Genomic DNA, 12,370 nt, shown 5'->3' with positions numbered 1-12,370 from the left:
TGCCGCTATCGCAATTCGCGACCTCATTCCCTGCTGATGGCGTGATGGAACGTTAACCATCTTTGCTACGTATACAGTAAAAATTCCAATCTTGATTACAACTGATTTTAGGGGGATCAAGTTTTTCCCCGAAACTAATGATAAACGACTGCTATTAAATTCGTCTTTCTTAGAAGTGTTTTTTTAACCATCTTTCCAAAATCATAAAATGCAATGATGTTTTTCAAAAGATGTAGATTCAAAACGTGAAGACCCGTGCCGCTACAATTTTACACTCACAGACTGGTTCTCCATCTATGTAAATTGTGCCTCGCGCCTAGCGTCGCCAGTTTCCCTCCGGGACTTTTGGGGTTTAACTTAAATGAGGGAGTGTGCATAATAAATTTTTGGGGGTTAGGGGTAAGGTTATATATAGGTTAAGTATTTTTTCGTGCAATGTAGGGTGATTGCTCGGCGCTTATTATAGACATCATTTTGGGGTGTAACTGTAATCCAGGAGCACGCCTAACTATTTTTTTTTTCGGTTACCTTTTGACCAGTTTCACAACTTGTATCATTTGGATCCCTATCATGTTGGAATTGAAGCTATTTAATGCAACTTTAAAGCCGGAATGTCTAGGCAACAAATTTTGTTTTTTAATGAAGAGAGGGCAGAATTTTCTTCAACTCACTTATAGATTAGCGAAGTGTGATTTATGGATCAAGTTATTTGAGTAGCCTAGTGAATTTCTTACAGAAACCAGATGACAGCAGAGAGGTTCAAAGAGCAACATGACCAAATCCTTGTCGGCTTTGTCGTTCTTGTCAGCCTCTGCTTTGACGCGCAGGGCTTCGACGATGGGATGGTCGGGGTTGATTTCCAAGTGCCTCTTGGCGGCCATGTAATCCATGGTGGTGGTATCCCTCGCAGCCTGAGCCTTCATGATACGCTCCATGTTGGCTGTCCAGCCGTACTGGGAGGTGACGATACAGCAGGGAGACTCTACCAAACGGTTGGAAATGACGACCATCTCGACTTTCTTGTCCGTTTCTTGTGGGAAAAATAAAAGAATTTCAATATGGAACATGGAAAAGTGACATGAAACTGAAATACCCGATGATGGAGAACATGTAGATTAGGATGAGAGCCAAAACGGCAGTGAGAACGATGGACCTGCCGTTTCGCGTCACTGAGCGGATGACGTTGAGCAGCGTCTCCTCGCGGTAGACGACGTCAAACAAAAGGACGGAGAAGAAGAATGGATGGGGGCTGAGTCCGAGGAAGCAAAAGATGAGGTGAACGACGTGGTAGACAATCTCCGTGTCCGTGCAGATTTGTTTGACGCTCCACTGGAATGTCCCGGCGTTGCCCATGATGCTCAGCAGATGGACGCCCTTCAACACTACCGCGGCGGTGCCAAGGAGCATCAGTGTGGGTTGAGGGCCGGCTGAGCAAATAAGCCGGAGGATGACTGTCATGACGAGAGTCCTAATAACCGACGGTTTGGGTAACGTGATGGCCACAGCGGCGGATAGGAGCATGACGGCCCAGATGAGACCTGAATTAATAAACGAAAAAGATCGTTGAAAAGATGGAAATGGGAATAAACTATTTCAAGTTGTGCAGACCTGAGAGGTGAGTGGTAGGATCAGGAGCCGGTCCGTCGGTGTCAAACGGGTAAAAGAAGGCGACAATCAAGTTGTTAATGACGGCCAAATTGAAGAGGATTTGACTCCAGATGGACATGTGCGAGCTGACCCAAAAGAGGAACGGCTGTCCGCGCAATTTCTTCTGCCATTTCATCTCGTCAAATATGTCGTCGACTCCTTCAAAGAAAGGAAGCGGTCACTTTCGATCCCTGGTCGTCGCGCTCCGCCGTGTGGAAGACGCGCACTTTCGTGTCGTTGGTCAAATACTCGCACATTTCCGGAATGGGGAAGACAATCTGCTCCATCGTCCGGTCGTGACGGACAATTTCGATTTGCGCCGTGTGATTGGCGTAGTACCTGCAGGGCCGCATCACCACTGACTCCGTCCACTGGCGGCGGTTTCATCAGGGAGGCCAATTCTTTGTTGTGCTGCGCCAACTGCTGGCACAAAATGTAAATGTTGTGGCCGACTTCTTTGGGACTGGCCGCCTCTTCTCCACCGACCAACTTTTGGTGATAGACTTTGCAGGCAACGTCCACCAATTGGCGAGGATTCATGTTGTACAGGATCCTTTCCGCGTTCTCGCTTTCGCCACGACTCTCCATGACGGCCAGCAACAACTTGGAGGCGTTGTTTTTCAACTCTAACAAGATCCATTCTCCGTTGTCCTAAATAATTGATACAATAATTATTAGAATCAAATGGAATGAAGGAAATTGTTACCTAATGGATTGATGTCGGTAAGAAGAAGAGCCGTGATGATGTCCAGTCCATTCGACTCGTGAGTGGCGATGCAGTTTTGGTTTTCGTGACAAGGTCCTTGGCACTATTCCGTCAATGTTTCCAGGGTTTGGTTGATGAGGGTGACGTTGTGCTCATTAATGTAGAGGCCGAGCAGACCCAGTTCGCCCGTCGTCGATCCGCAAATGCAGTCGATGAACATGAGTGTCTCTGACACTAAATTGTAACTGTTTTTGTTGGATTGGGCCCGCAAAAAGTTCTGCAGGTCTCGATTGTGATTCTCACACAGCAACTGCAGGAAGCGGAAGACGGGCAGCATTACCAGAACCTTTGCCGAAAACTTGGACTCCATGTCCGAATCAGTTGCCGTAGTTAACTATAAGGGCGAATTACATTTATTTTTGTAAGAATTTTAATAAAATCACGAATTTAAGTTTTGTTGTACCGATTTGGGTTGTTGTTGTAGTCTCACCAAGTCCTCCAGCGTCGAGTTGACACTACTCAACGTCGTTGTAGTCGAATCATCCAACTTGGAGCTGTTCCACGAGTCACTGTAAGGATCCATGCGCTCCCCTACAGTGACGTTACCGTTTGATGCTCTTGTGGACATCATGCGTTGATGTCGAGAGTGAGTCAGCATTCTTGTTGAGGACAATCTTGATTTTAAGATCCTTACCACTGTCCAACTTGCTTGGGTCGGTCAGGGATTCATAACGGATCTTGTCTAGGGCATTTGAGGAGTTGGAGATCGACTATAGAAGGTGTTGATAATCAAGCTCATAAGCTGAGCAATCTTGGCCTGGAATGTGAAAGTCTCAGCTTCGTCTTCCATTTGAACTTCTCCAGTCATCTAAAAAGGAAAAAGAAATATTTCAGTAAGAAATGTTTGTCAATTGTGGTAGATCACACTAAAAAATTGAAATTCCACATATCTATATGGACTTGAGGCATACCAAAAAATGTGTAAATAACCAATTTGTTTGTCTAAACAAAACACATAGGAAAACTTACTTTGCTTTAGAAGATATGTTGTTATTTTATTATTTTAATTGTTTTAATTTATTTTATTGTTATTTTTTATTTTAAGTTTAAGTTTAATAACATTCAAACCGTGTTCAAACGTAAACAAACAAACCGGACGCTTTTTTGGATCTACATGTATGTATAAGGCCGCCGGACAGGTCGTTAAAACTACTACCGAACTCACTTCTAGTAGTAGTAGGCCTGCAAACTAGCTTCTTGGGTTGACGCGCTTCAAGCCGGGAAAATGAGCCCCAATGTGGCGCATCTAGCGGCATAAAATAAAGATTAGTGCGTCTTTGGCGGGAATAGCGGTGGCCATCGAAAGCTAGTGGCGCGTCTTTGGCGACTGCGATTTTACAGGGAAAACGCTGTGTAAAAACACAGATACCCCTGGAAATTACATCTATCTGAAAGAGATTTCTGCGAGCAATCTATGTCTATAAAAAGTGAAGGCATTTTGCGTAACATTTCCGTACGTTTCGTGTTGAAGAATACAACCTTTTTTCGTACGTTTGAATAGCGATTTGTATCGTAGCGGTGGCGTGTTGAAACTGAGCCTCGTTCGACTGTGACTAGAATCCCTACGGGAAACTTTGGGACTATTACAAATGTTGACCGCTAGATGGGAACTGAACTGTCAAAGTCAAAACCAACGATAACAGGTTTCTAGTCAAGTACCGAGTTAAATTGAGTGAAGGTCTAGTCGATTTGTGGACTTAAATTTCTCTTTTGCTCTAATAATCTCTTTACCACTGACTGCGGTCGATCGATTTCCTTTAAATACAGAAATAAAGTCACGTGAAGATAGGCCATCGGTTTCTGCCCTCCTTTTTTGCTTCGCTACTCACGTTGAACGGACGTTCTCTCTCCCCGCTCTTACGCACAAATTTCTCTGCTGGACGTTTGTATAACATTCACTGTTCAAAAGTCGATTCGGTAAGTCGTTGATCAACCAACCTCATGTTTTGTAGCTGTGTTGAATTGTTTGGATCGAAGAAAAGAGCTGTTGGTTCTCTTTTACATTTTTGAATTTTTAAACTAGTTTAATGTTCTACATTTTCTTGTTATAGAAATCTTCAAAAATGGCATTGGAACAACTGAAAACGATGACAATTGTCGTGGCTGATACTGGAGACTTTGAGAGTGAGTTGAGTTAAACAGTACCTTCTTGCCCATGTTTTACCCAGCTATTACTATGTTCTTTCTTGGCAACTAAATATTTCAGCTACAGTCTAGTCATCAATTGGAAAAAATCTAAATAATGTTTTCAATTTTAGCCATGATCAAGTACAAGCCTACTGATGCTACCACAAACCCATCTTTGCTTTTGGCTGCTGCCACTTTGCCTCAGTATCAACATCTTGTTCAGAAAGCTGTTGATTATGGCAAACAGCAGGAAGGGTAAATATAATTTTGTTTTCGAATACAAAGAAAGACACCAGAACTTTGTACTGTTCCCTGAACTGTAGCTGATGGCTTTATTTATTAGGGACAATGCTGCAAAGTTAGCTGCTACAATGGACAAGCTCTTTGTCTTGTTTGGAGTTGAAATTCTGAAAATTGTTCCTGGTCGCGTTTCTACTGAAGTGGACGCCAGGTGGTTGACCACCAGACGTTAACTGCAGAATGATGTCCTAACTTTCGATTTTTGTCCACAGACTTTCTTTCGATAAAGAGGGAAGCGTGAAGAAGGCTCTCAAGCTTATCGAGTTGTACGCTGAAGAAGGTATTGAGAAAGAAAGGGTTCTCATTAAATTGGCCTCGACCTGGGAAGGAATTCAAGCAGCAAAGTATTGATTGAAAGTGTTTTCGCGTTTTTTTCCTATGAGATAATTGTTTTCAATAATTGCCGTCACGCAGGGAACTTGAAGAAAAGCACGATGTTCACTGCAACTTGACGTTGCTGTTTAGCTTCTGCCAGGCAGTTGCGTGCGCCGATGCTGGTGTTACTCTGATCTCTCCTTTCGTTGGTCGCATTTTGGATTGGTAAGAAGGAATTTAAAGACTAATGAGTAATGACATTTTTAAGCGCACCATTTTTATTCTTCATTTCTCTATCTCTAGGTATGTGAGCAACACTTCTACTAAATCGTATGCTCCCGAAGACGATCCTGGAGTTAAATCAGTCACTCAGATCTACAACTATTACAAGAAGTTTGGTTACAAGACCGTAGTCATGGGGGCGTCTTTCCGAAACACCGGTATTTTCTACACAGTTCTGTTTATTAAACGTGGACGCTAGTTAAATTTCAAATTGTTTGATAGGCGAGGTAACTGCTCTTGCTGGATGCGATCTATTAACTATCAGCCCAAAGTTGCTGGAAGAATTGGATGCTAGCAGCGCAAGCGTCACTCGTCAACTTGATGCAGAGCAAGCCAAAACATGCGATCTCGAACGCATTTCTTTGGACGAGAAAGCTTTCCGTTGGATGCTGAATGAAGATCAGATGGCCACCGATAAGCTCAGTGACGGGTATTCTGATTTCCTTATACTTTTTTGTGGGTTAGATAACGATTGGTTAATACTGGTTAAGGATTGTTTCCACAAACAGTGGTTTATTGTTAGATGCATTATAAAAATTCCTGATAAATTTTGGTTAAAAATATTAGGGAACAAACTAATAAATATAACATAAAATAATTTATTTCTATTTTATAGCATCCGTAAGTTTGCGGTCGACGCCGTCAAGTTGGAAACCTTTATCAACGAAAAACTCAACGCTTAAAATTTCTAGATCCTATGAAGATCGATAACTCAACCTTGATTGTTGGTTTTTAAAGCGTAAGAAATGTCATAGATTATTCTTTCAACTGGAAAATGTAGTTATAAGAATTTTACTACTAATTTAAAATTAATCAGCCTACTCTAAGTCTCTATTTGCTATTTGGTGATCAGTTTCAACATTCCGTGGTTCTGCTTCCTATTGAATTACAAAGAAATTAAATGTTTTTTTCCTGTTATAAATTTTCCTCTACTCTACGCAAAAATCGTTTAAGGAAACATCTTTGATTTATTTGGTCTAATGTTATCCGCCGTTACTTTTCAGTTTCAAATATGGTTTAAACTTAAAAGTAAGTAGATAACATAAAGAAATCGGCGAAGAGTTTCAAATGAGATTGTCCGTCTTGTCGCTTTTATCGGATCAGCCGATCAGTAATCCGGATAGACAGACAGGTAAGGAGACACAGGCACAGGGCACAGCAAGCGCCAAGCAGACGTGGAAGATGACGTAAAAGAGTCTTATGCAATGCAACGCTGTACCAAGTTTTCAAAAAGCAGACGACGTTTCAAGCCGACTGTTGTGAATTTGTGATCGTCTTCATGGTCTTCTCTTCCGTACATATTCTAAAAAGAAGCAAATCTCAATTTTACCCTGTACAAGTTATTTTTAAAATTTGTCTTCATCCAGATAATTTGATCAAAGTGAATGTGCATCTTTCTAAACTGATCCAAACTGGTGCCTGGAAAACGTAACCACTTTTGACAGACCATGGACGAATCAACAACTTCTCCTGCTGGGTTCTCTCCTTACGAGATGGATTCCTTAATGAAATATTTTGTCGGAAATAACTGTAAATATCGAGAACAAATCATCATCCCCAGGACAGTCGGTCCAATTCACATCAAAAGTATTGATGAGAAACGCGTAGAAGCAGCCTTTGAATCATGTGCTTTTAAATCACTTGTAGCAAGTGTAATGGGTACTACCAAGAACAATTTGGCAAACTCATTTATTTTTTGATTATAATGTTTTAATAATTTTATTCAGGTTATGGATTGGGGGCTGCATTGGGATTGTTCAGTGCCAGTGTGAGTCCTAATATCACCGCCCCTGATGCACCTCAACAGACAGCCAAAGAAATCTTCAGAGATTTGAAGTTTTCTACACTTAGCTATGCAAAAAATTTTGCTCTTGTTGGTCTTATGTTTTCTGCAGTTGAGTGCACCATTGAATCTGTAAGTAAACACGTTTTCTTTACAATGTAAAACTTGGCGTAATTCCATATTTCATTTTTAGTATCGCGGGAAAGCAGATTGGAAGAACGGAACCTATGTAATTTGTTTCCCTATTTAAGAGAAATTTGTGGAAAGAAATTGAGTGATTCATCTTAAAAACCCATTTCTAAATTATTTTGAATGCAGGCTGGTGGAATTACTGGAGGACTGATTGGTCTTAGAGCTGGACTTAAACCTGGAATTGTAGGGGCACTAGGATTTGCAGCATTCTCTACTGCAATAGACTACTACATGAGACACTGACAATTCAGACAAATAGTTGAAATACAGTTTATTACAAATATTTCAGAATTCCAAATTGGCCTTGGTCATGGTTTCTATAACTTTCTTTTTTTCTTGCTCTGTTTTACAGGTTTTCAAAGCTTCATTTATCTTGTCTTCATGAAATTTCTAGAATGAAAGGATTTATTAGTATGATAATGCAAACTAATTTAAAATTGACACCCAAAAGTAACCTTTAAAAATTTGAAGCACCGCACCATGGTAGCTCCTGTGTAAACACTTTGAAGTTGAACTTTTCTTTTACCAACTGTTGATAGGAATGGAAGTGATGAGGCCAACAGTCTATGTGGGCCATGTCTACATCTGATTATTGCTATTTGTGTGTTTTCATTGCAGTACTTGACTAGATGTCATTAAAAAACACATTAAAGAACACCAATATTAGTACAAAGTTAAGTGTTTTTACTTTCTAAGCCATTTCTAATTGCTGCAGCTCCAAACTCTCCATGGATCTGTTCAGTGACATCAAGGACTGATGCAAGTAAATCATATTTTTTCACATTTAGAGGCTGTGTAGTCGAATCCCCTGGTATAATTTCTGCAGTTAAATATCTGAAATGTGAATAAAAGATGAAATAGCAACAAAGAGCTGAATCTTGAAACAAGATCCCATTTAACAGTAGGGTAAATTGCGATATAATTTATCCCATTAAATTTCATTTTTTACGGGCCATACAGACATAAATGACAATGCACTTTGTTTTTTAAATGAAATGTTCTTTTTTACCGATTCTTAAACCTGACCATTTTCCAGCGTCACGTGTAAATTTGTAAACATTACAGTGTAGTCTGCACTCTGCAGTCTGCAGAGAGATGAACATGATTCCAAATGTTAAATACTATCACTAGATGGCAAAGGACCAAGTTTACATTTCGAAAATCACGAATAAAAAATCTTCGTTATCACGATTTCAATTATCGTACTCACGACATTTGGACCCAGTGAATAAAGGAAAGTAATAATAAATTTATATTCTTTTTTTATACTTATTTGTATAGATCTATTCCTATAAATGTTGCAATGCAGAGTTGCAGACGCTATTAAAAAGTTCTGGAAAAGAAAAAAAAACATTGCTTGTATCGTTAATCGTTTGGAATAAAAAAAATTACCTGAAAAATAACGTCAATCATCGTTGGGATTAATTCGAATTGAAGACGATTGCAACTTTTGCAAGAAAAAAAAACGTTGATTTCCGAAAGGCAATGTCGTCGGATCGACGATTCTTTCGGCGCTCTTTCCTAGTTCAGGTACAAACCTTTGACCACGTTTGATTTTAGACCACGTCGAGCTTCCTAATGGTAGACACGTGCATTTCATTTGCTTAAGTTTATCTGTGTTTTTACTGGTTCGTTCATATTTACGTACGTAAAAGGTTATCGAATGCCTCAGCCAAAACGAGCTGCAGCAGAGGTTGCTGAGAAGAAAGCTTCTGATATTATCAGAGCCGATGATGAAAGCGAAGACGTTATGATTGTTGAGTCAAAGCAATCGAATCTTGAACCACAATCTTCGAAAGAAAAACCACTTATTGCTGGGGCTGCTGCAAAAGAAAAACTGAATGCAAGCAAAGGAACTGTTCACATACCTAAGGGCAGTGGTATGAAACACATGGAAAAGATGGCAGATAAGGAAGAAACTGCACTGACTGCTAAGTTTGACAAAACTAAAAAGGTTAGATTGAAAATTTGTTTTCTTACATATCTGTTTTATTGTTTCAAATGTATTTCAATTTGTTCCTAGGAATCGGAAGGTGTGGTTGCAGAACAGCAAGTAAGCTCAGGAATTTATATTTAACATTCATTAAATATTTATAGAAGAATTTGTTCTAATTATTTTAATTTGTTTACAATATAGAGCTCAGCAGAAGAAAGTGATGGTGAGGAGGAAAATGAAGACGAGGAGCAAAGAAAAGCACGGCTGCATAAGATTAGGGTTGAAGCAGGAAAAAAGGCAGCAGCGACAAGAAAAGCTCATGCTCAAGGACAAGTTAGTCATTATCTTTAACATGATTTATAATGAATACTTTGTAATGTCCATTGTTATGTGATGTCAAAGGGCTCAGCAGAAGAAGAGGAAAATGAAGACGAAGATAAGAGAAAAGCCAGATTGCATAAGATTAGGGTTCAAGCAGGGAAAAAAGCAGCAGCGACTAGAAAATCTCATGAAAAAGAAGAAGTTAGTCAATTCCTTTAACATCATTTAATTAATACTTTTTGTAATTTTCATTATTTCTTTTAAAGTACTCGGAAGAAGAATTAGAAGAAGAGGATGAGAAAGAGGAATATGAGTACGAAGACGAGGAACAGAGAAAAGCCCGGCTGCATAAGATAAGGGTAGAAGCGGGAAAGAAAGCAGCGGCAACGAGAAAAGCCCATGCCGGACAGCAGGTCAGTCAATATATTAATTATTCCATTATAAGTTTTGCTATTTCTTTCGATGGCCTTTAATAGAGTTCCGAAGAAGAACCGGACGAGGCTGACGTTAGTACTCACGACAAATTGTCCGCTGCTGGGAAGAAAGGTGCGGCGACGAGATGGGCTCGTGCTAAGGTACACAGTTGTTGAAATATTCAATTGTTTCTAATATTCCAACCATAATCTTCTTCATCCTAAAAACATTTCTTTAGGGCTCTTCAGAAGAAAGTGCGGGCGAGGAAGACGAAGAAGAAAAAAATGCCAGATTGCATAAAATAAGGGTTGAAGCGGGAAAGAAAGCAGCAGCAACCAGAAAAGCCCATGCACAACAGCAGGTTAGTTGATATACCAATATTATATAATCCAGTACAAGTTTTCTAATTCTTTCAATGACTTTTATTAGAGTTCTGAAGAAGAACCGGATGAAGCTGACGTTAGTACTCACGACAAATTGTCTGCTGCTGGGAAGAAAGGTGCGGCGACAAGATGGGCGCGTGCCAAGAAGAGGGTATGCCTTTTATTTGCATTTGTGTTAGGTCGGCTCTCAAATAAAATTTTCGTTTAGGAATCCGAGGGAGACAATGGCCAAGAAGAAGAGACAAATGGCAACTCAAAGAAACTCCGTACTTCACCACGGCTCGCAATGGAGCACTGGTAATTACTGTTCACCCCCAATTTTTATTATTTGCATGAAAAAGGTTGTGGTTATAATGGTTGTGGTAATATGTGAAATAGTAAATCCTGATCCGTGTTTAAGAGGAAAGCTCTTGAAATTCAAGAGCATTTCCTCCAGCTTTTTTCGGACCTTGTGGTGGAAATCAACTTGTCGGCTCCGCGTAGAGGAGCATTTGAAATCATGGTGACTAATTCCCGGGGTGTTGGTATGATTATTTTCATGTTTATTTTTCTATGTGTGGAGTTTAGCGTTCGTTTCAGGATAGTACTTTTTTCATTACTATTATTTTAGAAACCGTATTATGGAGTGGTCTCAAGCTTGGTCCACCTCGTCGGCTGAAGTTCCCTGATCCGATTTCGTTAGTGGAAGCGTTGAAGGTAGCATTAGCTTAAGAGGTGCCATACATTTTTTTCTTCCATTAATAGTATTATTCCGATGTTTTCTACATGTTACCTGCACTCAATTGAGACCAATTTTTAGATTTCCAAAAGTAATAGAGAGCTTGTCCAGTGGCAATAGGTGAAAAAGGTAAAGATGAAACTTTTATGAAGGCGTGAGATTTTGAAATCCTTCTAACGGGAAGGCAATCTCTGTCCTGATGCTATTTCATTGTTCCCTTTCCCTTTTATATTTATCGTAGCATGGAACAGCTCTCTTGAAACTTTTTTATGGAACACATTCTAGTTTTTTGTTTCGGCTATTATCCCATGTACTTTGTTCGTCTCTCTCGTTTGAGTCCTGTCAAATTCTAATTCAATTTAAAGTCCTAAAAACAACAAAGAAATAAACTTAGATTCCAATATACGAGGACACGTATAGAGTTTTGGTAGAACGGTGAAATTGTTGGAGCGAGGATTTTCACCAACGTTGGTGTTCCCTCTTTCCCTGGTGTCTCTTTCGTCACCGACGAACGATGGCAGTGGGAATTTGATTCGCTTGAGGTGAGCTTACAATTCTCTGTGGGATGTTGTTGAATGTGCATTTTTTTTCTAGTTGTTTCCGACTTGGGAAAAGAAGAATGAGACCACCCTTCAACGTGGATGCACATCCAATGTCTCTGTGAAGAGTCGGCGAAGCATTGGCGTTGAAAATATGACGAATTGTCATAGGTTCCACAATGTAAAGGTAACTAATACCGGTGTATATGCCTGCTTTTTTATGATACGGGATGTCTTAGAAATTAGTTCAGCAGGAAAGGAATGATAGACGTTTTACAAGATTCAGTGATGTTAGATGATATAAAAATAAGCTACAGTTAGTAATTCATTTAGTTTTATTCCTTCAAAACGAGAATGATTTCTATCGATTATTTTCTACTATTACATTCAATAAATCCTTTTCCAGCACTAGGTCTATATAGCAGATGCTATATTAACGATAGCGGACGTTACACCGTTATTTTACTTTCTTCGATGTCCTACGGTTGGGTGCGTTTTACAACCCAGCTTGTTTAATCTTCGACATATAGAAGAAATAGTAGTAAATGATCGAAGGAAAAAGTCGTTGGATCGTAGAAGTCTTATTGTGAACGTGAGTGTGTCTACTCGTGAGATTTCCTAACATTTGAATCAGCAGGGTTTCTCTT

The 12,370-nt window shown here is 39.8% G+C and overlaps 5 protein-coding genes across 10 annotated transcripts; 3 read left to right on the top strand and 2 right to left on the bottom strand.

Annotated features, from left to right (window-relative positions):
• Positions 1-302: 302 nt before the first annotated feature.
• LOC124195355 (inositol 1,4,5-trisphosphate receptor-like) lies at positions 303-3,524 on the bottom strand. Of its 2 annotated transcripts, XM_046589721.1 has the most exons (7): positions 3,383-3,519; positions 3,048-3,221; positions 2,817-2,944; positions 2,354-2,747; positions 1,609-2,298; positions 1,094-1,538; positions 303-1,030 (listed from the first exon to the last, which is right to left on the bottom strand). In XM_046589721.1, exons 5-7 carry the CDS (start codon positions 1,781-1,783, stop codon positions 805-807), a joined length of 846 nt encoding a protein of 281 aa, XP_046445677.1. In that variant the 5' UTR covers positions 1,784-2,298; positions 2,354-2,747; positions 2,817-2,944; positions 3,048-3,221; positions 3,383-3,519; the 3' UTR covers positions 303-804. The 2 variants fall into 2 exon arrangements, with proteins under 2 accessions (XP_046445677.1, XP_046445676.1); XM_046589720.1 differs by having other exon boundaries at positions 2,817-3,221; positions 3,507-3,524.
• Positions 3,525-4,036: 512 nt separating this feature from the next.
• Positions 4,037-6,343, top strand: LOC124196229 (transaldolase-like). Of its 2 annotated transcripts, none has more exons than XM_046591123.1 (9): positions 4,037-4,399; positions 4,465-4,537; positions 4,672-4,795; positions 4,884-4,991; positions 5,053-5,184; positions 5,255-5,380; positions 5,459-5,595; positions 5,660-5,867; positions 6,054-6,343. In XM_046591123.1, exons 1-9 carry the CDS (start codon positions 4,355-4,357, stop codon positions 6,118-6,120), a joined length of 1,020 nt encoding a protein of 339 aa, XP_046447079.1. In that variant the 5' UTR covers positions 4,037-4,354; the 3' UTR covers positions 6,121-6,343. The 2 variants fall into 2 exon arrangements, with proteins under 2 accessions (XP_046447079.1, XP_046447080.1); XM_046591124.1 differs by having other exon boundaries at positions 4,038-4,330.
• A 103-nt stretch (positions 6,344-6,446) lies between these two features.
• LOC124196231 (mitochondrial import inner membrane translocase subunit Tim22-like) lies at positions 6,447-7,695 on the top strand. Its single transcript, XM_046591129.1, has 4 exons — positions 6,447-7,096; positions 7,165-7,352; positions 7,414-7,449; positions 7,539-7,695. Exons 1-4 carry the CDS (start codon positions 6,886-6,888, stop codon positions 7,653-7,655), a joined length of 552 nt encoding a protein of 183 aa, XP_046447085.1. The 5' UTR covers positions 6,447-6,885; the 3' UTR covers positions 7,656-7,695.
• On the bottom strand, positions 7,669-8,574 carry LOC124196232 (ribonuclease P/MRP protein subunit POP5-like). Its single transcript, XM_046591130.1, has 4 exons — positions 8,422-8,574; positions 8,101-8,246; positions 7,868-8,037; positions 7,669-7,802 (listed from the first exon to the last, which is right to left on the bottom strand). Exons 1-4 carry the CDS (start codon positions 8,439-8,441, stop codon positions 7,698-7,700), a joined length of 441 nt encoding a protein of 146 aa, XP_046447086.1. The 5' UTR covers positions 8,442-8,574; the 3' UTR covers positions 7,669-7,697.
• Positions 8,575-8,750: 176 nt separating this feature from the next.
• Positions 8,751-11,587, top strand: LOC124196226 (nucleolin-like). Of its 4 annotated transcripts, none has more exons than XM_046591117.1 (12): positions 8,751-8,942; positions 9,068-9,366; positions 9,436-9,465; positions 9,550-9,681; positions 9,751-9,870; positions 9,936-10,082; positions 10,146-10,244; positions 10,322-10,444; positions 10,513-10,617; positions 10,675-10,763; positions 10,845-10,990; positions 11,077-11,587. In XM_046591117.1, exons 2-11 carry the CDS (start codon positions 9,076-9,078, stop codon positions 10,852-10,854), a joined length of 1,146 nt encoding a protein of 381 aa, XP_046447073.1. In that variant the 5' UTR covers positions 8,751-8,942; positions 9,068-9,075; the 3' UTR covers positions 10,855-10,990; positions 11,077-11,587. The 4 variants fall into 4 exon arrangements, with proteins under 4 accessions (XP_046447073.1, XP_046447076.1, XP_046447075.1 ...); XM_046591116.1 differs by having other exon boundaries at positions 8,767-8,993; XM_046591119.1 differs by lacking the exon at positions 10,845-10,990 and having other exon boundaries at positions 8,766-8,993.
• Positions 11,588-12,370: the final 783 nt, after the last annotated feature.

The sequence above is a fragment of the Daphnia pulex genome, chromosome 6 (assembly GCF_021134715.1).
Source record: "Daphnia pulex isolate KAP4 chromosome 6, ASM2113471v1".
Taxonomy (NCBI): Eukaryota; Metazoa; Arthropoda; class Branchiopoda; order Diplostraca; family Daphniidae; genus Daphnia; species Daphnia pulex.
The sequence above is the reverse complement of the archived record's forward strand: the minus strand, read 5'-3'. Positions and strand labels throughout refer to the sequence as shown.